This window comes from Pelobates fuscus, chromosome 10 (assembly GCF_036172605.1).
Source record: "Pelobates fuscus isolate aPelFus1 chromosome 10, aPelFus1.pri, whole genome shotgun sequence".
In the NCBI taxonomy this organism is placed as follows: domain Eukaryota; kingdom Metazoa; phylum Chordata; class Amphibia; order Anura; family Pelobatidae; genus Pelobates; species Pelobates fuscus.
In genome coordinates, this window is record NC_086326.1 from 44,139,613 (window position 1) to 44,165,857 (window position 26,245).

Consider the following 26,245-nt stretch of genomic DNA (forward strand, 5'->3'; position numbering starts at 1 on the left):
GGCTGAAGATAGAGGTACATAGTCGGAAGTGTAGCCATATTGAGTGTGGCATAACACTTCCGGCTATGACCATATTTGGACATGGGTGGGAGCATATGCACAGATGTATATTATTATTAATTAAACTATTTGATTGTTTGGTATATATTAGGGCTTTTGAGCCCATTGTAAAACCATATGCACTTGAGAAAGACCTATTGAAAGCTTGAAACGCGTTGTGCTGCTTATATATATATTTTATTGTGTATATATATATATTTTGTATTTTAAAATACTTTTGGAATAAAAACACTTCTTAACCACATACCTGCTTTGGATTTTTGGAGCACTACTGCAAGCTACCAGTTCCAAGTTCCTGTGGATGTACACATTTTACCAACACTGGATATCTCAAGAGTGAGATGAAAAGCGCTATAAGTCTAAAGCCAACTTTAAATGGGCTCCGAAAATTGTGAGTTTGATGATATACACTGCTTTTAAAACATAATTTGTCTTTTACAGTTTACACTATGTGTATTTTATTTACCAGTATATAGGTGAGACATACTATTTGTAGTGTGAACATACACGAATACCCTGTGTATAAGGTAAAACTCACATTTGTTTTTCTGTGTGCGCAAATCACCCTATTTCTCAGATTTTATCACATTTTAGTGTAAGTGGTGACATTACACTTCGGTGGTTTTTAGCTGCACCGGATTCATTTAGATTAGCGCCATTTGTGTCCTTTTTCTGTTTTAAGGATTTTTAATTACGGTACCTAGCTTCATATGTGTGCTCTGATTTCTAATTACTGTGGCTGTGCTGATCCCTCTAGCCATTTGTTGACTACTTTTTGTGGGTATTGTGGTTTGTAACACCAAGAATTTATCATGGTTGCTTCACATTTTATAATTACAAATTGGATATTTAAAAGTTTACACTTTGTTATTGCACATTTGCACTTAGCACTGCAGAACTTATTTAGATTAGCACCTGTACATAACCTTTGGTTTATATTTTTACACAAGGAATTAAAGAGGTTTGGCAAGGTTATTGTAACAATTATTAGACTGATATTTGCAATATCCTTGTAAATTGAATATACCATTGCTGTGCATAGCAAACCATTGCAGTTACCCAACAGAAAACTAATGTCTACTTAAAGGAATACAATAGGGTCAGGAACACAAACATGTATTCCTGACCCTATAGTTTTAAAACCACTCTCTAGTCCCCCTGGGCCTTGCCCACTGAATATGGTAAAATCTTAGTTTTGTTCAAGTCTGCAGCTCAGGGCCGGTGCAAGGATTTCTGCAGCCCTAGGCAAAGATACATTGTGGTCGGCGCCCCCAGCATGCCTAGTTCGCCTAATGGTTGCATGGGCCTTGCTGCAGCTGCTGGATGTGGTACGTGCAGTATAGGAGAATTGATGGGTGCAGTGGATATTGGGGCTGAGGTGGGTGGGGCTAATAAGGGATTTAGTGGCTTTATATAAACACAAAAAAATAAAATAAATCCCTTTAAACCTTTTCATTCTCTTTGGATTCGCTGCAGTTGAGTTTTCACTTTATTGAATAACCCTGTCAGTGAATAACTCTGTAGGTTGGTTAGAATACAAAATAACAATTTTAAAAAGAAGTAAAGCAATGTATTACAAGCATTAAGCCAAACTAGCCAAGTTGAAATAGCAGAGATTTTTTGTTTCCCACCAACTGCGTTATTTCGGCTTAAAATGTGCACTTGCCCTGAATTCCCAATTTAACGTCCACCACGGCTCATATTTCCCTAGCTTTTACTGAATTCCAGCGTCGTACACCCATTGCCATCCACAACATGGCCGCCTCAGACCTGTGTCCTAGCGCGCATCCAACCAGCGGACGACGCAAGACGCAAGCGTAAGGTCACGCCGTCCCACTCGACCAATGAGCGGACTCGATGTAGTTTCAAACCGACCTGTGAGCGAGCTTGTTGTTGGAAAGTGTAGTAGAGCGGTTGAATGGTGTCTGGATTTGAAGCGCTTCTAGGGAAGGGAGCTATCGGCAGAGCGCCGGCCGGTGATACAGTGAGTACAGTGTCGGGAGGGGGGCGGTGTTTATAATGCGCCATGGGAAGCTCAGGGCTGTACTTCTGGGGGATGTGGCCGAGCAGCATCCCACGAGCCTGGGCTGGTATCCCACGAGCCTGGGCTGGTATCCCACGAGCCTGGGCTGGTATCCCACGAGCCTGGGCTGGTATCCCACGAGCCTGGGCTGGTATCCCACGAGCCTGGGCTGGTATCCCACGAGCCTGGGCTGGTATCCCACGAGCCTGGGCTGGTTTCCCACGAGCCTGGGCTGGTTTCCCACGAGCCTGGGCTGGTTTCCCACGAGCCTGGGCTGGTGCATGGCCTGGGCTGGTGCATGGCCTGGGCTGGTTTCTGGGCTGGTGCATGGCCTGGGCTGGTATCCCAGTATCCAACACTGTGACTGCACGGTATCCGGCCTGACACTGCTCTCACCATGGGAGGAAGGGAACAGCTTCATTGCATTACACATTACATAAGGCGAATCAATTACACACAACCCAAGTGTCCCTATATTGGAGGGACAGTCCCTATTTTATCCAGACATACCCCTCTGTCCCTCTTTTCTAGGAGCCCCGTATTGTTGGTGTGTCTGAGTGTATAACAGAGATCCACTGCAATAATACTTCAGTAAACAACAATAAATGTGCTTAGAAATCAGTCTGTGTAAATAACATACATTATGTTCTTGTTATAGATTGCATTTTAGTGGTGTAAATTGTTATTAAGAAGTTAACTAAAGTTTCTCAGAACAGGCATGGCCAAACTACCACTTACACCCCTAAAATTAAAGGAATACTATAGTCACCAAAACAACTTTTAGGAACACTAGTGGTCGGACTGCAAGCGTGTATTCCTGAGTCTATAGAGGTAAAATAACTTTAGGTCACTAGCCCCCCTCTTTTTGCATTAAAGGGACACTGTAGGCACCCAGACCATTTCAGCTCTTTGAAATAGTCTGGGTGCTGTCCCTTTTGCACTTAGTGCTGCAATGTAAAACAGTGCAGTTCCCGGGAACTTCAATGTTAACATTGCAGCTCTGAGTCTGCCCTCTGTGGCTGTATAACAGACAGTCACTAGAGGGCTTCCGGAATCCAAACCGACCTTTGGTTGGTTATCTGACGCTGGACGTCCTCACGGACCTCCAACGTCAGATTTTTTCCCCATAGAAAAGCATTGATAAATGCTTTCCTATGGGGATGCCTAATGCGCATTATGTCTCCCCCGCCAGTTGACATCAGTGGGGGAGGAGCATGGGCAGAGCCTGACACAGCGCCGAGGGACAGGCGCTGGATTTAGCTAAGTGGCTGAAGAGGCTTTAACCCCTTCAGCTCCGCGGGAGGGGGTGACCTAATAACCCTATAGTGCCAGGATCCCTTTTAAAAAGGTGAGTCTCACCACTACTGGCTTCGCTTTCATGACAGAGAATATCAAACTTGATTATCTCAACCAATCCAGTGTTTACCATAGAAAAACAATGAAAGGCTATTCTGCAGGGACATATTGTAGATGCCAGGGACAACTACATTAAGCTGTGACTATAGTGTCCCTTTTATGAATCAGGTTTTGAGTATAAATCATGCACCTACCGGCTCAATTCTCTGCCATTAAGGTGTTAAATCACTTTTCTTTCTGTTTATGCAACGCTGACCACACCTCCACTGGCTGTAAATCTCACAGCCTCCAAGAAAATAAGAGAATTGTTTAGTTTTCAATCAGATCTTGCCTTACTTTAGATGTTAGTTTTATCTCCTGCTTTGTAATTTGAAGATTAAACAGAATCTATAGTGCTAGGAAAACATAGTTGCCCTCTGTGGCTGTATAACAGACAGTCACTAGAGGGCTTCCGGAATCCAAACCGACCTTTGGTTGGTTATCTGACGCTCCTCCAACGTCAGATTTTCCCCATAGGAAAGCATTGAAAAATGCTTTCCTATGGGGATGCCTAATGCGCATTATGTAACCGTTGTCTAGTTATTTCCAGCGCTAATTCAGGCTTTGACGTCAGCCTGCGAGGGAGTCCTAATGCGCATGTGCGGTGAGTGCCCCACTCCCTAGGACTCTTTCCCTTCTCCTCCCCCCCCATAGGAAAGCATTGTATAATGCTTTCCTTTTGGAGTTTTGGGTAATGCTGGATCTGCTCATGTATAGCATAAGGAGGTAATGCGTCAGTTAAGTGACCAAACGTCACCTTACTACCCGAAAGTCCCCCTAGTGGTTGTCTGGTAGACATCCACTAGAGAAGCAGTTAACCCTGCAATGTAACTATTGCAGGATTTTAAAAAACGGAAATAATTGCAATTGCAGAGTTATGGGATCTGGGACACTGCACCCAGACCACTTCAATGAGCTAAAGTGGTCTGGTGCCTTACAGTTTCTCGTTAAGCACCCACAGGATGCTCCTGCAAGGTCTAGAAAGCTATACACCGTGCAGGAGTTAAGAAATTCTAAATTAAACAGAATGCGAAATAAAGGAAGTGTAAACATTAGATCTCACTTTACAGGATGTGTTTAGGAAGACTAAACGCATTACTTGCAGGGAGATGTGATTTAACTCCTAAATGGTAATGTTTTCCTAGGAGGAGGTCCTAAAATGATTGCGGCATCTTTCTTGGTTGAGATGATCCCAGCCTATTCAATGCTTTCCCATAGGACAGCCACAAGAGGCATTTAAACCCTGCTATGAAAACAATGCCAATTTGCATAAGAGCAATGTTTTCATTTACAGGATTAAAGGAGGGCAGACAAGAAACCCTGACCATTTCATTGAGATGAAGTAGTCTGAATGCCTGTAGTGTCCCTATAACTGGATCACTGTGATCACTGTCCATTATCAGTCGTGGCTATTCTCCAACTCTATTTTGTTGTCCTTGTTGTGGTTCTTATTATGTATGTTTGTAAGTTTTGCAATTTTGTTGCATTATTATTAATACATCAAAACATTTAAATATTTATACAATGTTAACATGAGAAAATATGCACTAATAGATATTGTTGCGCATCACTTTTTTGGTTTATTAATTACAATCTGTAATTCTTATATTGGCATATTATCATTTTTGGTATTTGCTTGTTAAAACTGTCTATACCATGTTTAGTGCGTCCAATATATAAGCAAAAAAAGATCCAGGATGCACTCGCAGGACTTTGTCAAAAAAATATTGTGATTTATTTAAATAATGTGCGTACAGCAAAGAAAACAGACGTTTCGAACCTTGAAAAAGACCCGCAGGGGTCGAAATGTCGGTTTTCTTTGCTGTATGCACATTATTTAAATAAATCAAATTTTTTTTTTTTTCTTTTTTTTTTTTACAAAGTCCTGCAAGTGCATCCTGGATCTTTCTATATCTTTATATTCCCTAAAAGTAAATTTGGGCTTGAGAGGAAACTATAAATGATCAAGAATTGCTCTATGTCCCTTTCGGAAATCTTTGCACATCTAGAAGACAGACTCCTGAATATAGCTTGGAGTCTGGTAGCCATGGGGTGCAGAGGCAGGTTGGTCTACTTTTCAGAAGTTGTCCCTTGTGGCTTCCATCATCTTCCTGAGGACTGTCTTGAGCATTTGGAGCTTCACCTACCAGGAGCTGCATCAGTGTTGTACTCTTGCACATGCGCGAGGGTATTTGAAAGGTCTGTGGAGGATTCTGTGAGACCCACCATCGATCACGTCTTGTGATGAGCAAGATGATGCCTGATTCTCACAGTTATCGCTTGTGATGGCTTCACAGATATCCAATACAGGTTTTTCTTCCACAATGCCTTATGCACACATGCCCCTGGAGACTAAGGGGCTCTCTCTATGCAGCATAACTTGTTGTACAGTGTGTCCTGGCACCATCCCCTGGTTCAACAAATTTCCATTGTCATAAAGGTAATGGTGCATAGTGCATCCTAAGCCTACTTTGCTTAGAGACTGGTTTAGAATTCAGTGATTTGTGTAAATCTTAGAGCTGTCATGGAGCCAAAATGTATTAAAGGACCACTCTAGTGCCAGGAAAGCATACTCGTTTTCCTGGCACTAGAGTGCCCTGAGGGTGTCCCCACCCTCAGGGACCCCCTCCCGCCCGGCTCTGGAAAGGGTAAAAGGGGTTAAACTTACTTTTTTCCAGCGCTGGGCGGGGAGCTCTCCTCCTCCGATCCGCCTCCGATCCTCCCCGTCGGCTGAATGCGCACGCGCGGCAAGAGCTGCGCGCGCATTCAGCCGGTCACATAGGAAAGCATTCATAATGCTTTCCTATGGACGCTTGCGTGCTCTCACTGTGATTTTTCACAGTGAGAATCACGCAAGCGCCTCTAGCGGCTGTCAGTGAGACAGCCACTAGAGGATTAGGGGGAAGGCTTAACTAATTGATAAACATAGCAGTTTCTCTGAAACTGCTATGTTTATAAAACAATTAGTTAACCCTAGCTGGACCTGGCACCCAGACCACTTCATTAAGCTGAAGTGGTCTGGGTGCCTAGAGTGGTCCTTTAATTTCAACTGCCCAATTTCAGTTTAGTCCATGCTTTAGGTGTGTGGTCTGAACTTGGGTATGAGTTATTGCATGCACATGCTTGGACTGTTTTTTTTTTTTTTTGTTTTTTTTTGTCTTTTAGATAAATAATAATTAGGTGGTCATTTTGTACAAATGGTTTAACTTACAGTGGATCTTCCTAATACACAATAATCTCATGTTGAATTAACATTTTTGTATTATCTGTTCCAATTTCGTTTAAACAATGATTGGCTGAGGATGCTAGCAGTAGGTGATATAGTTGGGCGTTAAACTAGGGAAGCACCAGGAAATGCCAAGGCGGTGATTGACTATTTTTGGACAAAAATATTCTTAAAGGGGCACCTTAGTGTCAGGAACATAAGTCTATTCCTGACACTATAGTTCTAAAACAACTGTTTAGGTGGTTGGACCCTCTTGCCTTGGGTTAGGAAGGTGATTTACTCGCTTTTTTCCAGCGCTGTGTGAGGTGCTAATGCCTGGTCCGTCCCAGATCCGCCTCATCAGATTTGATCATTTCAGCCAATCCAATGCTTTCCCATAGGAAAACATTGGGTGGGAGGCTATGGAGCATGAGTGGCAAATTGCCTTCCTGTGCCAATCAGCATCTCCTCATAGAGATACATTAATATGTATCTCTATGGGGAACGTTCAGCGCGTCCCAGCGCGGACTGGCATACAATAAAAATTAAAGTATTAATTAAAGTATTAAATAACAGCATAACCATGCATTAACTCTTTCTAAATATGAACATTTACATTAACCTAGAACATAAAAAATTGTCAGGTAAAATAAATAGCCCTACTTGTGAACTATATCACAATGGGACGTTTTACACTAGTATATTCTAGTTTTTATTTTTAATAAATGCACCCCAGACTAAAGGATCACTCTAAGCACCTAAAGCACTTTAGCTTACTCACAGCCAGAGAGATTTTCAATTTTGTGCCAGGGGCTAGTTATAACCCCGCCACATTGGTTAGCATGCTCCCTGAGATTTCGGTCCAATGACACTCTATGGTTCTGGGAGCTTCACCTGACACTTTTAAAATGATTTTCAAGCTTGTTTCAGACTTTCACAGCCTCCCATTGCTGTTATCAATTGGTATTGCTAATGAAGAGTGTAATCTTTGCCTTAGCTGTACCTCCAGAGGGCAGCAGGGTGTGGGCATCCAGGGACCACCCTCATTCAGTCTTTAACCCCTTAAGGACACATGACATGTCTGACACGTCATGATTCCCTTTTATTCCAGAAGTTTGGTCCTTAAGGGGTTAAACTGCCCAATAATTGAGACAATTACTGGTATGTTTAGGCACTATCACCAGTTCAATTAGATGAAATGGTTATAGTGCCTAGAGCAAGGATTAGATGGCGTTCGGCACTCCAGATCTTGTGGACTATATCTCCCCTAATGCTTTAGCGTTGTAAGAACATTATGGGCAACATAATCCACAACATCTGGAGTGACTAAGTTTGCCTACCCCTGGCCTAGATTGTCCCTTAAAATGGTACAACTGTATTAAATGTGGCCAAGGCATGTGTTGTGCAAAATACCATGGCATGCAAAAAAATTATAAATACAGGTATATAATATAAAAAAATGTGGTGTGTGTGTGTGTGTGATATATATATATATATATATATATATATATATATATATATATATATATATATATATATATATATATATATAAAAAAAAAAACATTTTTGGAACTTGTATTCTAATTTTACATATTCTACATTATCATTTTGGGATTTTATGTAGGTATTGGATTTTTTACAAAATCTTTTGCGGGGGTCGCAAATCACTTATGCATATTACACTGTATCTCAGCATAATACATAATCTATATTTATGACAACTGGCTAAATCCTTTGATATAATGAAGCCTTGCTGTACACTGCAATTACCAGCAGATCCTCTGTAACACAGCAGGGTTAATTGAGATAGGCCTGTTTATGCAGGCTGTTTTGTAGAGGAGAATCTGTGAAATTAAATTTGCTTGAAGGCACTGGCATATTTTTATTTAAACGTCTGTAGTATATAATTACTTTATTGATCCGAGAGGAAATGAGTTGCGTTAGTGGGCCTTTTTTATTTTATTAGTGGCTTCATAGAGGCCTCTGTTTAGTAAAGACATATGTCTTGTTTAAACCAATCTTAGTCTCTGGTAATTTAGGAGGTTAAAATACTTAGTAATTAGTGACAGATCTTGTTACAGAGAAGACATTCCTTATTCATTTATTAATATAGTTGCCACCAGAACAGGCCTCATTAGAAAAAAAAAAAAAAACCACTACGATTACTTGCTTATTTCTGAGAAGGCAATCTGGTGATTTGGATATCTTGATTATTTGCATGTCTATGTATTTTAAGAGTGTTTTTATTTTTTATTTTCTCATATAAGTTTCATGTGATTTAAAGAAATAGACCCATGGTCATCTGAATAGGATATTGAATATGTGACAAAGAATTTACTTGCGCATTCTCTAGCTGTGACAGTTCTTTATATTATTTTTCCCTTTACTCCAGTAAACACTAGTAGTTCAAGTGTTTTTTTTTTCTGGTGAGGGTATGTCAGTGGGTGTAAGGCTGAACCAAACCTTCACAGCAATTCCAGGCACTGCTCTCGTTGCCTTCTGTAATAGAGTATTAGTAATGCGGTGTGTCCTCTCGAACCATGATCATTGCATCATGTGGCAGACTATACCTTGATAGACTTGTATACGGTATACATATAGCCTACAACATTTTTTTTTTCCTTTTCTTTCAATATATTCCAATTGGGATATATTGTTAGCAAATTAGATGAGGGCCCTAGAAATTTACACTGTTCCACCAATATAGCAAATACAGTTATGCAATGCTTCATTCATTGTTGGGTCATAGGAAGCACCAACTTTGTACAATTGACTCTGTCTACTCTCATATTTGAAAGCCCTGTTACATTTTGTTCAAGCTGTGCTTGTTCACACTGCATGTCCAACTCTGACTGAGCGCTCTCTCTCTCCAAGAAGAGAGCCAAGCTGCAAACCTTCAGGAATTTATAAGATATCACTTGGTTTTTCTTTGTCCTTGTTTTAGCAGATATTTATTTAATGGATATCTATGTAAATATAATGGTTCAGCTCCAGCCTGGAGTGTCATTTTGAAAACTCAGAATGGCTGTGTTTATGGAGTTTTCTCAAAGGCATTAGCTATTCTTCCTATGTACTATTAGAACTCACACACAATTTTTTAAATTTTTTTTTTTCATTTTTACTGAGAGCTGGAATAGTAAATACAGTTGTGATATATTTCAACCTTTTTTTTCTTTTGCCATAATGAATCGGGGGGGAAAAACATGTATTGATGTATGCTGCAATGTATCAATATTTTAAATTTTTTTTTTTTAATTAAAAATCTTCTTCTTAGCATTTGCAGTAAGTGCAAGATGGCTTTCCTTTGGAACCTTATTTTTGACATATGGGCAGACTGCACATTTTCTTTAATGGCAATTAAGTACCAATTACTATATTGTTCTAATTCCCTTTAATGTTTGCAATAACTTGGAATGGTGAATTTGCAAATATACGGGATAATTTTAATAATTGCCTAATTGGGTTACATTCAAATATATTTACATTCTTTTTTGTCTCCTCTAATGGGCACGGAGCCTTTTAAACCTATTTGAATAATTGTTGTGAGATTAGCACAGTAATGTCAGTGATTAAAATTAAAAGGAATCTATTATTTCAAGTGCACCTGTCGTGCCAAAATGACACAGTGGCACTTTATAAATAATACTATTTCATCTATGTATTGTGCTAGCCAAATTGTTATCAAATGTATGTGTACAGCTTTAGTTAGGATCTAAGATTTAATATTATAATTTGCTGTCAGCAAAGTGGCATAAACTACAAATATTTTGGTGCATTGAGATGCACCTGCATGTTCTGCGTTAACTATGAGTAATCCAAAATTTATATGTGGTCTATCTCCCTTTACAGTGAATGGTGGTACATTTTGTTCTTTAGTGACTAAACCCTTTTTGAGTTATCACGTGTGTGTGGAACTCTGGGATAGAGATCGAAGTTCCACTGTATTGACCAGGAAGTAGACGCCAGTTAGTCTTGTAGTCTGTGCATGTGATTGTGTTTTAGCTTGCAGTTTTTGTGTTGTAAAAGGTAATTCAGAAAACTCACGGTTTTGCAAGGGGCTAATAGTATTCCATAAAGATCCTGCTCACTGCATCCATTGCAAAAACTCTAGCCTTGCATTCACCATACTTAATCTTAGTATTGACACCTGAATACGCAAGGCAAGGATATCTGGTAGCTCTCAAACTGGTATAGAACTACGTGTTCCTTGATGCTCTGCCAACCATGACAATCATAATAACCACACAGATATTTTATTATCCCTGCCACATATTGCTTTGTGGGTTTCACAAAAATATGGATCATTTTGGCAGAACAACATTTACAAATTCACTATGGTGCCTTCTCGTTTATCAGCAGCAACGCTTTCATCCTGTAACCAGGTGAGTAGAACTCCTCTGTTTATAATGACCTAATGATTCTGACTGTGTAAAATATCAAGTTCATATGGGGTAAATATCCTTGCTATTTTTACACAGTTGCAGAACGGTGATACTTAATGAGTCAGCTCCATTAATGAACAGTTTGACACCTGGTATATGTCAGGTCCTCCTGTTCAGCAGTGATTTGCTATAGCGAAGTTCATACGTCTGCATTGGCACACCTTCTTTTGACATTATTCATTGGCTTACCGTGGGGCCGACTTTATAGCCACTGCAGTATGTTGCTTAGAGTATCACTTTAAAGGACCACTAAAGGTGGCTCTCGGTGATGATGTCCTTTGTATTAACCATGTAATGTAAAACATTGCTGTTTAGTATGTACAGGATTGCTTACATTGCACTGTTAAATACATCTTTTATGGCTTTGTAACTGCCTGTAGAGGCGCTTCTGCTGTGAGAACTGAATGTAACCGTGTTCTTACAGCTAACCTCCATTTTATTAGAGGAGCACAGCAGTGGGAGCGCATGCTTTTCTTCATCCCCAGTGCCTTTCTTTCATAAGAATTGGATGAATGAAAAAAGTCAACTTGACGTCACTGGATGCGGATTGAGCAGCTGCAACTGGATTTTGGAGCTGGGAATTTTTTTCTTTTTTTTTTTTTCAAAATCCAAAATTTTATTTCAATTTGGCGGAGGGGGGGAGCTTAAACTAAATGCAGAGAAGAAAACTACATTGTTAAGAATACAGATTTGTATTCCTGAGGCTATAGTAGTGTTTTAAATTTGAGAAAATGAAAGGTATCAAGTCTGTGGGCTGCCTCTATGTGGAAGATCCCTTAGCCTTTCAGGATTTTCCATAGGTCCCCATTTATACACTCACTCACGCTCTAGAAAACAAAAGTGGCATGACGACTGGCATTCCTAGTGGGAGGGGAAAAAAATGGCAGCGATTTATGGGGGGGAGAACTTGAGGCGAGTAGAACTCTTGTTTCCATGTGCCACCGTCCAGCAGACCTATAACCAGGGGTTCTTTGCAATGAAAGCAAAATTACCACAAATGGCAAGTCTGTTTTTAGTCTTGAGTTGTACTCATCCTAGCACCTTACTGTTGAAGTTAAAATGTAACAACTATATTGATTCATATCAGAGGCTACTTTATAAAAATAAAATACTCTTTAAGAACATTTCCTTACTGGCAAATATTCTTGTTTCCTGCAGATGACTGGATCCAACGAGTTCAAATTAAACCAGGCTCCAGAAGATGGAATATCTGCAGTTAAATTCAGCCCAAACACCTCTCAGTTTTTGCTTGCTTCTTCCTGGGACACCTCTGTGCGGCTCTATGATGTACCTTCAAACACCATGAGACTGAAGTACCAGCATGCAGGCCCTGTCTTGGATTGTGCATTCTATGTAAGTAATCATCTAATGTATTATGTAAAATAAGTGCTGGATTTTAGATCGTTACACACATCAGTTATTTATTGGGAGAATTATTTGTAAATTATATGGCTTCTAGGTACGTCAGGGCTGTATACATTATCTAGTATCTTTTGTGTTCAGTTTCTATCTGACCGTTATGAGCAAATCGTTCAGAGGAGCCAAATATCACTAGTAGTGACTTACTAAACCCTTTTTAACAACAAGTACTGATATTTGGAAATTCAGGTTCTTAGTCTAGAACAGTGGTTCTCAACGCTGATCTTGAAGCTAAATGTGAGAATGAAGTTTGACTATATGCTGTGCATGTTTAATTATAAGTAGAGCTGAAGTTAACGTGCAAGTTGCTGTGAAATCTGGTGCAAGCCTCTGCTTACTACAGTAAAAATCGTTATTACAGTTTTCTTCTCTCCTGCAATCTTGCAAAAGTAGCTCCTGTAAAGAGAGCAATGAAATTTGGCCTGTTGAGACTATTTCGCTGTAAGAATTCTAGAATGAAGGGAAGCATTGGGGTTGTGTTCTTGCACAAAAGTAAACATGTTCTTTTACATTTTAAAGGGACAGCATCTATGCACTAAAACATCATTCAGATGTAGTTGTTTTAATGCTTTAGTGTTTAAAATTTTATGCAAAGTTGACGTTTGCACCTGGGTCTCTGCTGTGGCCTGTAAATGCCTTCCTGTGATATTACATTGGTAGGCTTTCCTTTCATTAGTTGTCTCTGCACTCTACATTGTAGGAGCAAATTAACATGCTCACACTGCAACACCATATATCTTAGAGCTTTCACATATTTCATTAATTTATCTGTTCTCTTTAACCCCTTAAGGACACATAACATGTGTGACATGTCATGATTCCCTTTTATTCCAGAAGTTTGGTCCCTAAGGGGTTAAGGGCCTTTTCTTTGAACGACTTCAATTTTATCTACACCCCCTACAGTTACAAAAGAGCCATATCCTGCTCATTTAAAGGGCACTATAGTGTCAGGAACACAAATGTGTATTCCTGACACTATAGTTCTAAAACCACCGTTAAGGTGGTCGGCTCACCTTACCTGGTCTAGAAGGTGATTTACACGCATTATTCTAGTGCTGTCTGCTGCTCCTTTAGTCTTACCCGGCCCCCAATTTGCCGCCTTGGCTGACATTAGAGTTGATGTTTGCAGCCAATCACAATGCTTTCCCACAGGAAAGCATTGGTTTGGCTGAGATCTGCAATTCTGATGATCTCTGCCAAGGAGGCGGGGGTGGAGCCCTGGCCAGTCGGCATCCCCTCATAGAGCTTCATCTCTATAGGAAAAGTTCAGTATCTCCTTGCAGAGTGTGGCCACTAGAGGTGTTCCTAGGCTGTAATGTAAACACTGCCTTTTCTCTGACTTTACTCACCACAACAACTACATTAAGCTGTAGTTGTTCTGGTGACTATAGTGTTCCTTTTAAATACAGCAGTACTGTTTAAAACCCTCCAAAATTCTGTAATGTGAATAACTTCTCAGTAATGTCTCTCCACAGGATCCCACACATGCTTGGAGTGGTGGATTGGATCATCAGTTAAAAATGCATGATCTGAACACAGATGCAGGTAAGAATGTGCATTGTACGATGTGAATGTGTGCTTTGTGGTGTCTGTCAAGATAATGATATATCTGCTCCGTGAACTGTGATTAGCTTTAACCTAGTGAATAGTAGTGGAAATTTACTCAAGACAATACATCATTGGCAGCTAACCTGAAGGCATCTGTGAGCTATATTTCCCATGATGCCTGTCAAGGAATTTTTTTTTTTTTAATATAACACAAACCTCTGTAAGTTAACCATCACTGCCCTATAGGAACTATAATGGCTTAACTTAATAGAGCACGGCACCTCTTTATATATTAAAACAATGCTGTCAACAGGCTCTGTACATTTTAAGTTCAAAAAGGTTTTCAGTGTGGCGATGACAATCCTCAAACTTCAAATACCGGTACTACTTTTACTTTTGCTGCAGATTTAAAAAAAAAAAAAAAAAGATACCTAATCATGCCACCTGCTTCCAGGAAAAGCAAGCGTTGGTGTTTTTTTATTTATTTATATATATATATATATATATATATATATATATATATATATATATATATATAATTGGAATGAAGTTGAAACTGCACTACGTACAAATCCTCTTTGCTTTTGTTGTAATATTTATTTGCACCCCATTCTATTCTACAACTTTACTAACAGCTTGTTAACTTTCATCTATTTTAGAGTCTATGGTTGGAAATCATGATGCTCCCATTCGATGTGTGGAATTTTGTCCAGAGGTGAATGTCATGGTGACAGGGAGTTGGGACCAAACTGTGAAGCTGTGGGACCCTCGCACTCCATGTAATGCAGGAACGTTCTCTCAGCCAGATAAGGTTTGCATCTAATGTTGTTCCCAATTGGGTGTTGGTAACATAATTACATAGCACCGTCTAGTCTAGTTTGTAGTGATTAGCATTTTGCTCAGTTACAAGGTCGAACTGAATACTTTTCACACAGTACCTCATAATTCTTTAGTACATTGTGCTAACTGATATTACAATCTAAAGGACATAATGGGTTTCTTAACAAAATCCTGTAATAGGAACGCTTTAAATGATTGTTGGAGAATTTGAGCCATTTCCTCTCAATCCACAAGACAAACGTCTACATCTCAAATTTCCAGTTCCTGTTTTCCTGGCAAGTCTTTATTTGTCACTCCTACCAGTGGTATCTTCTTTTCTGCAATTAATGGTTTTCGTTCAGTCTCATCTAAAGGGTTGATAATGTAACATCCATACATCTAGGCTTTGTTTGTACATTTCTTCAAACTTATTGTCGTGGACATATAAGCAAAGACCTTTTAGTTGTCTAGTAAGTCCCATTTAGCAACAAAGCTCCTCTATAGTTCACCTGTCTGGGTGCATGGTGCACCTTACCCCCCTTACCACCTCCTTGTTTCTCATTTTTTTAATTTGGTTATTTACCCTATGAAAAGTTGATGCCTGATATTATAAAAGCTGAGGAAACCTGGTCCTTTTTTATTTCAGGAGGTCCCAACTATTTATCCTGCATAGGTCTGCTGTATATTGTACATGATCAAACCACTTATAATAGATTAATATCAATGTCTATATGCATGATTTATGCTTTAGTTGATGATCTCTAAAAAAAAAAAATTGGTCTACACAGTAAGAAACGATCTTTGTAGACTCAGACAAAATTTTTTTGTGAAAGTCTTGAGAGGACGACATAAGAGAAAATGTTGATACTTTGTACCATAGTGTGAAGTACGATTGTACTTTACGGCAGGCACTGCCTGAGATTCAGTCTAAAGCCACCTAGAATATGCATCATTTAATAAAGCAGTTAAAGGGGCACTGGGGTGTCAGGAACACAAACTTGCTTTAAAACCACTGTTTAGGTGGTCGACCCCCTTATCTGGGATTAGACAGGCATTAATGCACCTTTTTCCCCGCACCGCGCGGGGCTCCTCATGTCTGGCCCTGCTTTTGCCCCCGATCTGCCTCTTGGGCTGACATCATCAGAATTGATGATCTTTCACATAGAAAAGCATAGGATTGGCTGATCTCATATGATCTCAGCCGCAGGGACGGTGCCAAAACTCCACCCTGGCCAATCAGCATCTCTCCATAGAGATGCATTTAATCAAGCACCTGTAGTGGCAGTCTGAGGAATGGCCACTTGAGGTGTTCCTAGGCCAGTGATGGCGAACATTTTTGAGTCCGATTGCCCAAATCGCCAACACAGCAATAAAGCCTGAATACTGAGGTTTAAGTTTAGAAAAAACTCATACAGTGTTCTGAACTAATTAACATCTTTTGTTTTAAAAGAACACAATTGAGGAGGGGTACAGGGGCTGAGGGAGGGGGGGACAAGGACTGAGTAAAGGGGACAGCTAGATTTGTAAGCCAAAACATTATCTTCACAACAACAATTTTTTTTTTCAAGTACCACCCATGGGTGTCTGCTATTCTGCAAAGTGTGTTTAAGATATTTTGATATTTGTATGATGTATCATATAGTTTGGCTTTGTACATTCAATCATACAGATATGAGTAAGTTTATATGATTTTTTTTTTTTTTTTAATATAGTGTTACATTTATTATTTTAGAAATTACATTCTAATAAAATTTTAAACCGTCTAAATGGCGGTAATTAGTGATAAAATTAACCCTTTTTTTTTTTTTTTAAAATAGAATACTTATCACATTTGAGGAAATGTTCTCCTTCAAAGGATATGCCAAACTACTTGGCTGTATTTGAGACAACTATTACATGACAATGTCTGCACTATTGTACTATTCCCACTAAGCTGACATTGAAATATTATTGTAGATTAAGGGGGACAAAAAAAAAACCTAAAATGTATTCCCTCCCTGAGGCTTACCTTGGTCCAGGGAGGGGTGGGACAGGTTCTGGAGTCTGTCTGCAGTCAGTGAAGTCGGCCGGCCTCTCCTGATGATGTCAGGAGGAACAGGCGTGACCTTCTCTGCTCTTCTCAAAGACTCCCCAACGGTTCTGAGAGAAGAGCAGTGTAAGTCATGCCTCCTCCTGACATCATCCGGAGAAGCCAGCCGACTCCACTGGCTGCAGGGAGAGTGAGGCGAGTTTAAAAATCAGATTCCCCGGCATAAGGTTGCTGCTTGTGCTGCCTTATGGACACCCCCCACCCCCCCCAGGGGACCTATGGCTGCGTGCCCACAGAGAGAGGGCTCTGTGTGCCATAGGTTTGCCATTGCTGTCCTAGGCTGTAATGTAAAACACTACCTTTCCTCTGAAAAGACAGTGTTTACATTCGATTCCTGCATGGACTGACTAAGCTGTAGTTATTCTTCAAATGTCATCTCTGGCTGGTTTTGTCTATCTGGGGTTTATGGGTCTGTCTTTCAGGGATTTTTCACTTGTTTTAAGCACAGCTTTTATGGACCGTCTCTTTCATTCAAAGTTTACTCTTTAAGAGCACTAGTAGCACAACAGGTATATTCTCAAAGGTCAAGCTATCAAAATATGCTTTGTCTTCAGACATATTCTTTGTTGTGCCTAATTGCACTATAGCTGGACTGCAGTCCTCGATACCCACAGATTACAATTTATTTAACTTGTAGTGGCCAAATACCAAAGTCTCTCTCTAGTTGTAGTCTTTGAGGACTGGTATTTTCTGCTGTAAAATGCCTTGCCTCTAATCTCTGCAGAGTGTAATATCTACAGCACTGATACATATGACAAACCGCCCTGTTTGGAGTCATTATTTTTGTGTTCAGTTAGAGATTTTGTTCTGCTTTGAAGTGTAGTTCAGTGCTCACCTAAAACCAATTGTTTCTTCCACAGACCTCACATAAGATTATAGTGTCTTGCATTTAAGTTATTACGTCTTTTTCTCCTTCATATTGTCCACTAAGTTACTGTGTCAAGATGAAGCAGGGAAGGTTTTCCTTCTAGTAAATCAAGAAAACATGTTTGTGCCTGTGCTTCTCCTTAAATATACTGGCCAGTTTTGAGCCATCATTACAGCTCTTGCACTCCATCTAAATGGCCATCATTTCAACCCCATCATGACTGAATCTACTTCTGGCGAGACCTTTGTGCAGAGCAGAATAATTGCATTGTTTCTTGGTTTGATTTATAGATGTATCTGGCCAGTAAAAGACAGTGATGAATAGCTGACAGGACAGCACATAATAGACAGCCACTGGGAAGCCGCCTACCCATTGGTTTAGACTGTTCGGTCATATTTTTTTTTTTCTTTTTTTCTTTTCTTCTTTTTCTACCTTCTCCCCTCCCATACGACTGATAAATGTGTCCACCCAGTCAGCTATGCGTTACGCTGGTTTGGTGTGATTGATGAGAGTGCTGGATAGAAAGACTACTTCCAATCCAGGTGTGACACCAGTTTGTAAAGAAGATTTAGGATTTTTAGCGCTGCTGACGAGATTGTTTCATTAGGATTTTTTCTTCTCTCCTTGCGTGCTATATAGTTGCACTATCTCTTGGTAATCTGGCAGGTGCTGCTCTGTGTGTGTGTGTGTGTGTATGTATGTATGTATGTATGTTTTTTTTTTTTGTGTGAACACAATGCCATTTATTTGTCGATTGTCTGATTTTTTTTTTTTTTTTTTTTTTTAAGGAAGGGTTGTCACATGTTTCTTTTTTGTTTTTTAGTTTAAGTTGGCTCTGTCCGCATACACCAGCCACCCAATTAAACTAAAATTAGTACTTCATAAAGATAAAATATTAATGAAATAATCAGATTGACCTGCTATACTAAGACAGGGACTAGTAGGGACTACTTTGTCTTAGTATTTTTGTTTGATAAAAACAGAGCTGCCTTTTATCCAACCCTCAGCCATTAACCGCGATGGCTGGTGGAGAAAAAGGCTCTGTCTATGGAGGATTCTGTGTTAGTCTCCTGGCTGCAGAAGTGGTAGTAACTGCAGATGAACAGCATGAAGAAGATTGCGGCTGTGAGGGACAGGTAAGTAAAACTCATGTACCCCTGCACCCTTCGGTCACAGTCAGGGGTCTTTGCAGACCCTATACAGTAAGTAACCGGAATAGACAATCAATGAATGTTTGTTACTTAAAGGGACTCTATGGTCACCAGAATAACTACAGCTTTCAGAGCAAAGTCAGTGTTTACATTACAGCCTAGGGACACCTCCAGTGGCCACTCGAGGTGCTTCCTGGGGCAGTGCTACACAGTGTACAGCAATGATGTTGAGTGTCTCCACACTCTGCAAGGAGATGCTGAACTTTCCCTATAGTAATGCATTGATTCAATGCTTCCCTATATGGGGAGATGCTGATTGGCCAGGGTGGCGTTTGGCTTCAATGGTAAGTATTAACGTATCTCTTCTAGACCTCTTTAAAGTGGCAGCTTTGTTTGTAGCCAAGTTCTGACAATGTTGTGTGTATGTCATAAATAGAAAATGGTACGTTCAGTTGGATGTTTGTTTAGCTAATAAGGAACTCTAAAGGGCCTCGGACAGTGGAGAGTACATTCTTGATCCAACATCATCAGCTGACAAAGTACAATTATGATGAAGGAAGCAGGAGACTAGTCCAATTAAATATTCCCATCTCCACACTGACAGGCATAATGCAATTAAAAAAAACAAACAAAGTTAAACTTTTGCACTTTCCATTCATAAAATACTTTCAGACAACCATAGTTTTAGATGTTTGCGATATAATGCAGGAAACCAGACTAACGTAACATCACTAGACTAAAAAGAAAAAAAATACACAAGATCTGAGTTTTTGAAAACCTGCTCATTTTTTTTCCACAAAAAGGTCTACACGCTATCTGTATCTGGAGATAGATTGATTGTCGGTACAGCCGGTCGGAGGGTGCTTGTTTGGGATCTTCGGAACATGGGATACGTGCAGCAGAGACGAGAGTCCAGTCTTAAATACCAAACACGATGCATCAGAGCCTTCCCCAACAAGCAGGTAATGCCGCTAATAACATGGCTGTCTTTTTTTTTTTTCTTTTTTATAATTTTTTTTTTTTTGTGTGTGTGTATGGCAAATGTAGGTTTGAATAACTGATGCATTTAAATGGGCACCATAACCACTACTGCTAATTGCAGTGGTTACAGTAATATATTTGTAACCTGGTGCAATCCCTGTTTTTTTGGTTGTTTTTTTTTTTTTTCTTCCCGGTTGCAAATACGTACTGATAATGCAGAATCTAGACCAGGCATAGGCAACCTTCGGCACTCCAGATGTTTCGGACTACACCTTCCATAATGCTTTGCCAGCATTATGGGGGATGTGTAGTCCACAACATCTGGACTGCCGGAGGTTGCCTATCCCTGGTCTAGACAATATTAAAGGAAACATGTCCACAATGTTTATATTTTATACCATTTTCCTGACATTCCCCCACTTTTCCCTGTGACAAAAGAACACTCTTGCTACCACAGCCGATGTTTGTTCGCAGTGTAATGTCACCTGTCATCGTTTAGCACAGCCTGGCCGCTTTGATGGCCATTTGCAGTTTGCATCTCTGCTGAGCTGTTGTATTATCCTCAACTTGACTGTGTTTCTGCAAGGATCTGAGCAACCTGTGCTCAGCTTTCCAATAGATGACCGGTAAATGAGTTTGTCTGGCCATTGAGTGATCTTGAGTCCAATAACTGCTAAGTCAAAGTTAACTCAACTTAGTTCTGCATACAATGGAAAGGGGAGGAGTTTATGAAAACATAAGTGTCCAAAATAAATAATTGGGTTTTGATTGCAATAATAAGGACTCTGTCCTAATCTGTCCCCTGCACTCTCAGCCTATAATTGCTGGGCACATTTGCATTTGTTAAGGCAGAAATAACACTTATCCGTTTTACTGCATAGGGCTGTGAGTGCCTGAATAAACCTTTTTTTTTTTTTCCAATCAGATTTCTCAAGAATGGTTTTGCATAGTGTCCGTAGATCCATAGCACAATAATGCCCTTTCCATAGTTTGTCCTATGTATATCCTTTGACAATAATTACCACACACTGTTTTTTTTTTTTTGTATATCCTTTGATTGCACTAGGATTTTTTTTTTTATAGTGCGCCTGCCTTAAAAAAAAAAAAGAGAGAGAACCAAAACAGAAATGATAGACATGCATTTATTCTTTTAAAGCGTACTTATCACTTCTGTTTTGGTTTTCATTAAAGACGACTCCACAGGTACATCCCAGACAGATTAATTAGTTCAGGTGTGGCTCAAACGGACTGTGATTCAGACGAACCAGTCAACGCTTTGCACAAGACTTATTTCTAGCTCTGTAGGATCAGTTATCTTTTTCTTAGAACAGTTTGATGTGGATGTTCTAACTTGTTCCTGTCTTCCCTTCATCTAGGGCTATGTCCTGAGTTCTATTGAAGGCAGAGTTGCTGTTGAGTATTTAGATCCAAGTTTGGAATTCCAGAAAAAGAAATATGCTTTCAAGTGCCACCGACTGAAGGAGAACAACATTGAGCAGATCTATCCTGTAAATGCGGTGTCCTTCCATTATGTACACAACACCTTTGCAACAGGTCAGTCTTTCGTACAGATAATTTCTTCAAGGTGTCCATTTCATTGTACGTTTCCTTCTTGTAATTGTTACTGAGCTGGATTTAATAAATAAAGGAAAAGGGGAAAACAAATACTTGTTCTTTAGGTTCCAGCTTGTTGTACTGTTAAATGAAAGAAACACCCCCTATAAACCAGTAAAACATTTATTCCAAATTCATTCTGTTTAGATATTCTGTCTGTCGAAATATCTTTCTGACAGAAATAAAAAGATTAAGTGCCTCTTTGCCATTAAATACCCCCAAATACCAAAGTTGTCTTCCAGTATGGCTCACTACATGTTCCTGGCATAGTGAGGCGGCTGTGGCCAGCGAGGGTTCTGCCGGATCAGAGAACAACTCTTGAGTGTGCTGCTCCTATTAAACCGCATTAATGGCACTGGAGATCTATAAAATACTGCTAAGGGGTGAATTTCCACTTGCCAATGGTTGGAGAGCAAGTTCAAATTTTAAGGTGACCGCTAAGTTGCAAATGCAAGTGTGTCTCGCTAAGCTCCCTCTGTAAACTTGCAAGGATTGCTGGTGTTCAAGAACGATAAGCAATGGCACAAAATTAGTAGCTCACACACATTAGGCTTGCTGATATGCCTGCAGTCTATTTTCTTAGCAATTTATAAAATTACTTTTTTTTTTTTTTTTAAAGGCAACTGGCACTTTTATAGCTGGGGTCTGTGAGACAGCCAGAAAGGAAACAGCAGGTGTGCAGTGTTAGAAAAGACATGCAGAAAGAAATGCGTGCATGTTTTCTTTGTGTTTATATCTTCTAAATTGTAAAAATTTATCAAATTGGCACTGTAATGTTCCTTTTTACATGAACACTAAAACATTGGAAATTCAAACCAGTGTTCCTAACACTTTACTGTCCCTGTCTTTAGATTTATTTAGATAGGGACCTTTCTACCCACCTGTGTGAAATAAATGATTTAATTACCTTTTTTTCAGGAGGCATTGCATTCTTCATTTTTGCAGCATTGGGGAGCTGATGCACATACGCGGCGAATGCCTCGCTCGCATCCAAGCTGCCCCACAGGAAAGCATTAAATCAATGCTTTCCTATGAGGCCTTCTGCGTCGCCTGACAGAGGTTGACTTGGTCAGTTCTGCGGAAGCCCCTCTTGTATGTCAACAAGATGTCCACTAGTGGTGGATTTAACCCTGCAATGTAAACATTAAGATGAAGTGGCCTGTGTGAGTTTAATGGTTAAGACTTTTCTTTCCCTATTATCTTCTTTCCCCATCTTCCCTCCCACAAAGCAGTCATTGTGATAGGAGTCCTCCGCACTGCAAAGGTTAAACAAAATTTAAATTTGTTGAACTTGTCAGTTCTCAACCTGTATTATTATGTAACAGACAGCTTAAAGCAGAGTGCAGAAATTTAAATAGTGTAGAAATCGGTATTTAAAAATCAGCCATCACCTGACCCAGGGGACAATTTAGGGAACTTTAAAAAACAAAACAAAAACTCTGATCGCAAGAAATATCTTGATAAGGATGAAAGAACACATGGTTGTTTTTCAACTACACATGCAAGTTTATTTTGTGAAGGGGTATTTAAAAAAAAGATAACAGTGAAGTTAATAACAGAGTCCCCTAACTATAGTGTGACTAAGTTTTACTGCATGATTACAATTGTACCTGTACATCAAGCATTTCAAACTCAAAGGCTAACGAACTTCCATTTCATACAATTTAAAAAAGTTGCCCAAGCGACACTGGACGTTCTCACACTCGTAGGGCTTCAAAGTAAACAAAAGAGAAAATTGTATTTTAAGAAGATGTGCATTTGCATATATAGCCAATGTTTTAGTCCAAATACCTTGACATATTAAAAGTTTGATAATGAGACTGAAATGGTGAATGTATGCTGTTATACAGCATACATATTTGTTAAAAAAACAAATTACGTTATCTTGCTGATTTTGAAGTTATGAGTGTGTTCTTCACTTTGGCTGAGATCATCAAACTTGACAATCTCTGCCAATCCAATGCTTTCCCATAGGAAAGCACTGGGAGGCTATTGTGCATGTGTGCAAAATGCTGCACAGCCAATCGGCATCTCCATGGCGGGTGTTCGGCACTTTCATGCAGATCCAATACAATGTCCCCTGCCCCCCATTCAATTCACTGCCCACAAATCCAGTTCACTGCCCACCCTTCCACTTTTATACACTGCCATGTCCCTCCCCACCCTTCAAACGAATACACTGCCTCCCCCAATCTAATACACAGCCTCCTGCGGCTCCACCCCCTCTCTGAGATGCTGCTCCTACCCCAATCTAACACATTGCCCCCTTCCCTCCATACTAATTGAATACACTGCCCTCCCTTCTCCAATTTAATGCACTTCCCCCTCCACCCCAAATTAACACACTACACAGGTAGGTTCCTCAAGCCCCATTTCCCCCATCTTAAGATGAGCCACCTGTCCTCCAGTTCCAGCCATGCTCTTCTCTGCTCTAGCAGGCCAGACACTCCTCTGGGACTGCGAGCAGGAGGGAAGGGGGAGTGGCTGGCATGCTCTGCAGAAAGAGAGCCACTCTGTGCACTCTAGTGTTGCTGCGCAGCTGCTGGATATGACTTCACACTGTGCATATCTGGCAGCCGGCATGGACTAATGCTTGGTGCTCTTGTGGCCGCCAGAGCATGCGATCGACCGTGACAGGGCAGACAGGATCTTTCCAGTCTTGCAGCTGGTTGCAGCCACAGCACAATGCTGCCCCAGGACAGGCGGGCCGCAAATATAGTCATTGTGGGCTGCATGCAGCCCATGGGCTGCAAGTTTGACATGCTTGCTGTACTTTGTGCTTGCCAAGTTTTTTGCAAATGTAATTTTCTAGCATAGTTGTAAAGAATACAATCACAAATATGAATTACATTGTACATCATTTTAACATAATTCTGCTGTTTGCTGAAACCTTAGTCTAACTTTGTAACCATTGTTAATAATTTTATACAGGTGGCTCGGATGGTTTTGTCAATATCTGGGATCCCTTCAACAAAAAACGTCTCTGCCAGTTCCACCGCTACCCCACAAGTATTGCATCGCTGGCCTTCAGTAACGATGGCAGTATCTTGGCAATTGCTGCGTCGTACATGTACGAAATGGATGACATTGAGCACCCCGAAGATGCTATCTACATACGACAAGTGACAGACGCCGAGACAAAGCCCAAGTGAGGCAGCTTCACCTGCTTCTCCTCCCCCAGCAAGGAGAATTTATTAATTTTCCCTTGGCTCATGAATAGCGTTATTGATGTTGAGCGAAGATAACCATGGCTGACTGTAGGCCTGGGGGAGATTTTATCACATCCTCCCAAGCTTTCAATATCCGTCAGTTGATAGACGTCTGACAGATAAAATTATGCTCAGTTGTTTTATACAGAAGCGTGTCGACCTCCTCTGCATTTTTTGCCCTTCATTATTTCACCTGAAGGACTTGTGATTTTTGACTTTGCTTTAAAATGCAGTTATGGGATTGCCAATCTGACCTTTTTTTATAATTGCTCTGGTCCTGCTGGGCTCTATTGCCCCATCACTTTTCCCTCTAATTCCTGTATGTTAAAAACTTTTAACTGTTGCTTGTGTATTGGTTTTCTTGTCCTTTTAGGTAAGCACTTTCCAAAACACCAATAAATGTTATTTCAGTGTCTGTTCTGTGTGCTTGCTTCTAACCATTGTTTTAAATTCTGTGCTCCCTCAAAAAGTCTAATTTACTCTTACTGAAGAGCCAGTGTTTCAATTAGACTTCATTTACCTGCCTAAAAACATGCTTGGGGTATTTTAACATTTTGCCTCGATCATATACCTGTAGGATAACTGGTATATGTGAAAAATGCATCCTGTCTTTTGTAGATGTGCTCAGGGTTTAAATTTTTTATTTTTATTTTATTGCCATTTTTCTTTATGTGGAATATTTTTTTCATTTGTGCTTTACCACCAGATCAGTTTGCACTTCCATATCATATAGATGCAATGTAAGGAAACTTTTGCACTAAATTGGCCAGATCTAATAGTTAATGAACCGTTCCTGTCGTCTGATTTATTGAAATGACGGCTATAGTTTCTCTGCACCTGGTGTGCTATCATAGATCGCATATATGGTGGATAGTATATATTTATATATTTCCTATATGGTAGCATACCAGACAGTGGATTTTTTTTCTTCTACAGAGCATAGTAGGTGTATGGAAAATAGGATTGGCTGGTGTTGTGTGGCTTTTTTTTTTTTGAGTGGTTACAGGCGTTTTTAAACTGTTTGCTTTCTATCCTCCTGAACAAAGATACTGTACATCAGTTGTAGACATTGCATTTATCAAGAATTTTAGAATTGTCTATTTTTATTTATTTGAATTCCTATAGAGTCAAGCTGATGTATATTTTTTTTCTCTTTTTTTTTTCTTCATCATTTAGATAATGTGGTCTGCAACTCTTGGATATGGTATTACTATATCAAAGCAAACTTCAAGCCACCTTGTGGCACTTAATCTTACTGTATATTTAGCACAAAGTTAGCTGGTTAATTACAGACTAGCTCTTTAAACTACACAGTGCTCTAATAAATTAGGCACATAAGACTAGGGGGTAAACAGCAATTTATATATGATTGCCCTTTGGGAATATTTGATTAAACACCTTGGATCCTGTACACTTAAGGG

At 39.9% G+C, this 26,245-nt stretch overlaps 1 protein-coding gene across 1 annotated transcript; it reads left to right on the forward strand.

Moving 5' to 3' along the window:
* Window positions 1-1,924: 1,924 nt before the first annotated feature.
* On the forward strand, window positions 1,925-25,239 carry BUB3 (BUB3 mitotic checkpoint protein). The gene is made up of 7 exons (XM_063435058.1): window positions 1,925-2,044; window positions 12,285-12,479; window positions 14,021-14,090; window positions 14,753-14,904; window positions 19,824-19,982; window positions 21,378-21,555; window positions 24,547-25,239. Exons 1-7 carry the CDS (start codon window positions 1,979-1,981, stop codon window positions 24,765-24,767), a joined length of 1,041 nt encoding a protein of 346 aa, XP_063291128.1. The 5' UTR covers window positions 1,925-1,978; the 3' UTR covers window positions 24,768-25,239.
* The last annotated feature ends 1,006 nt before the right edge of the window (window positions 25,240-26,245 follow it).

What these genes read in the sequence shown, in the direction of transcription:
- BUB3 (XM_063435058.1), top strand. Translation starts at nt 1,979, where the DNA reads ATGGTGTCTGGATTTGAAGCGCTTCTAGGGAAGGGAGCTATCGGCAGA. An exon ending in GAGCCTTCCCCAACAAGCAG is followed by an intron (nt 19,983 to 21,377) that starts GTAATGCCGCTA and finishes CCCTTCATCTAG; the next exon opens with GGCTATGTCCTGAGTTCTAT. An exon ending in ACACAACACCTTTGCAACAG is followed by an intron (nt 21,556 to 24,546) that starts GTCAGTCTTTCG and finishes AATTTTATACAG; the next exon opens with GTGGCTCGGATGGTTTTGTC.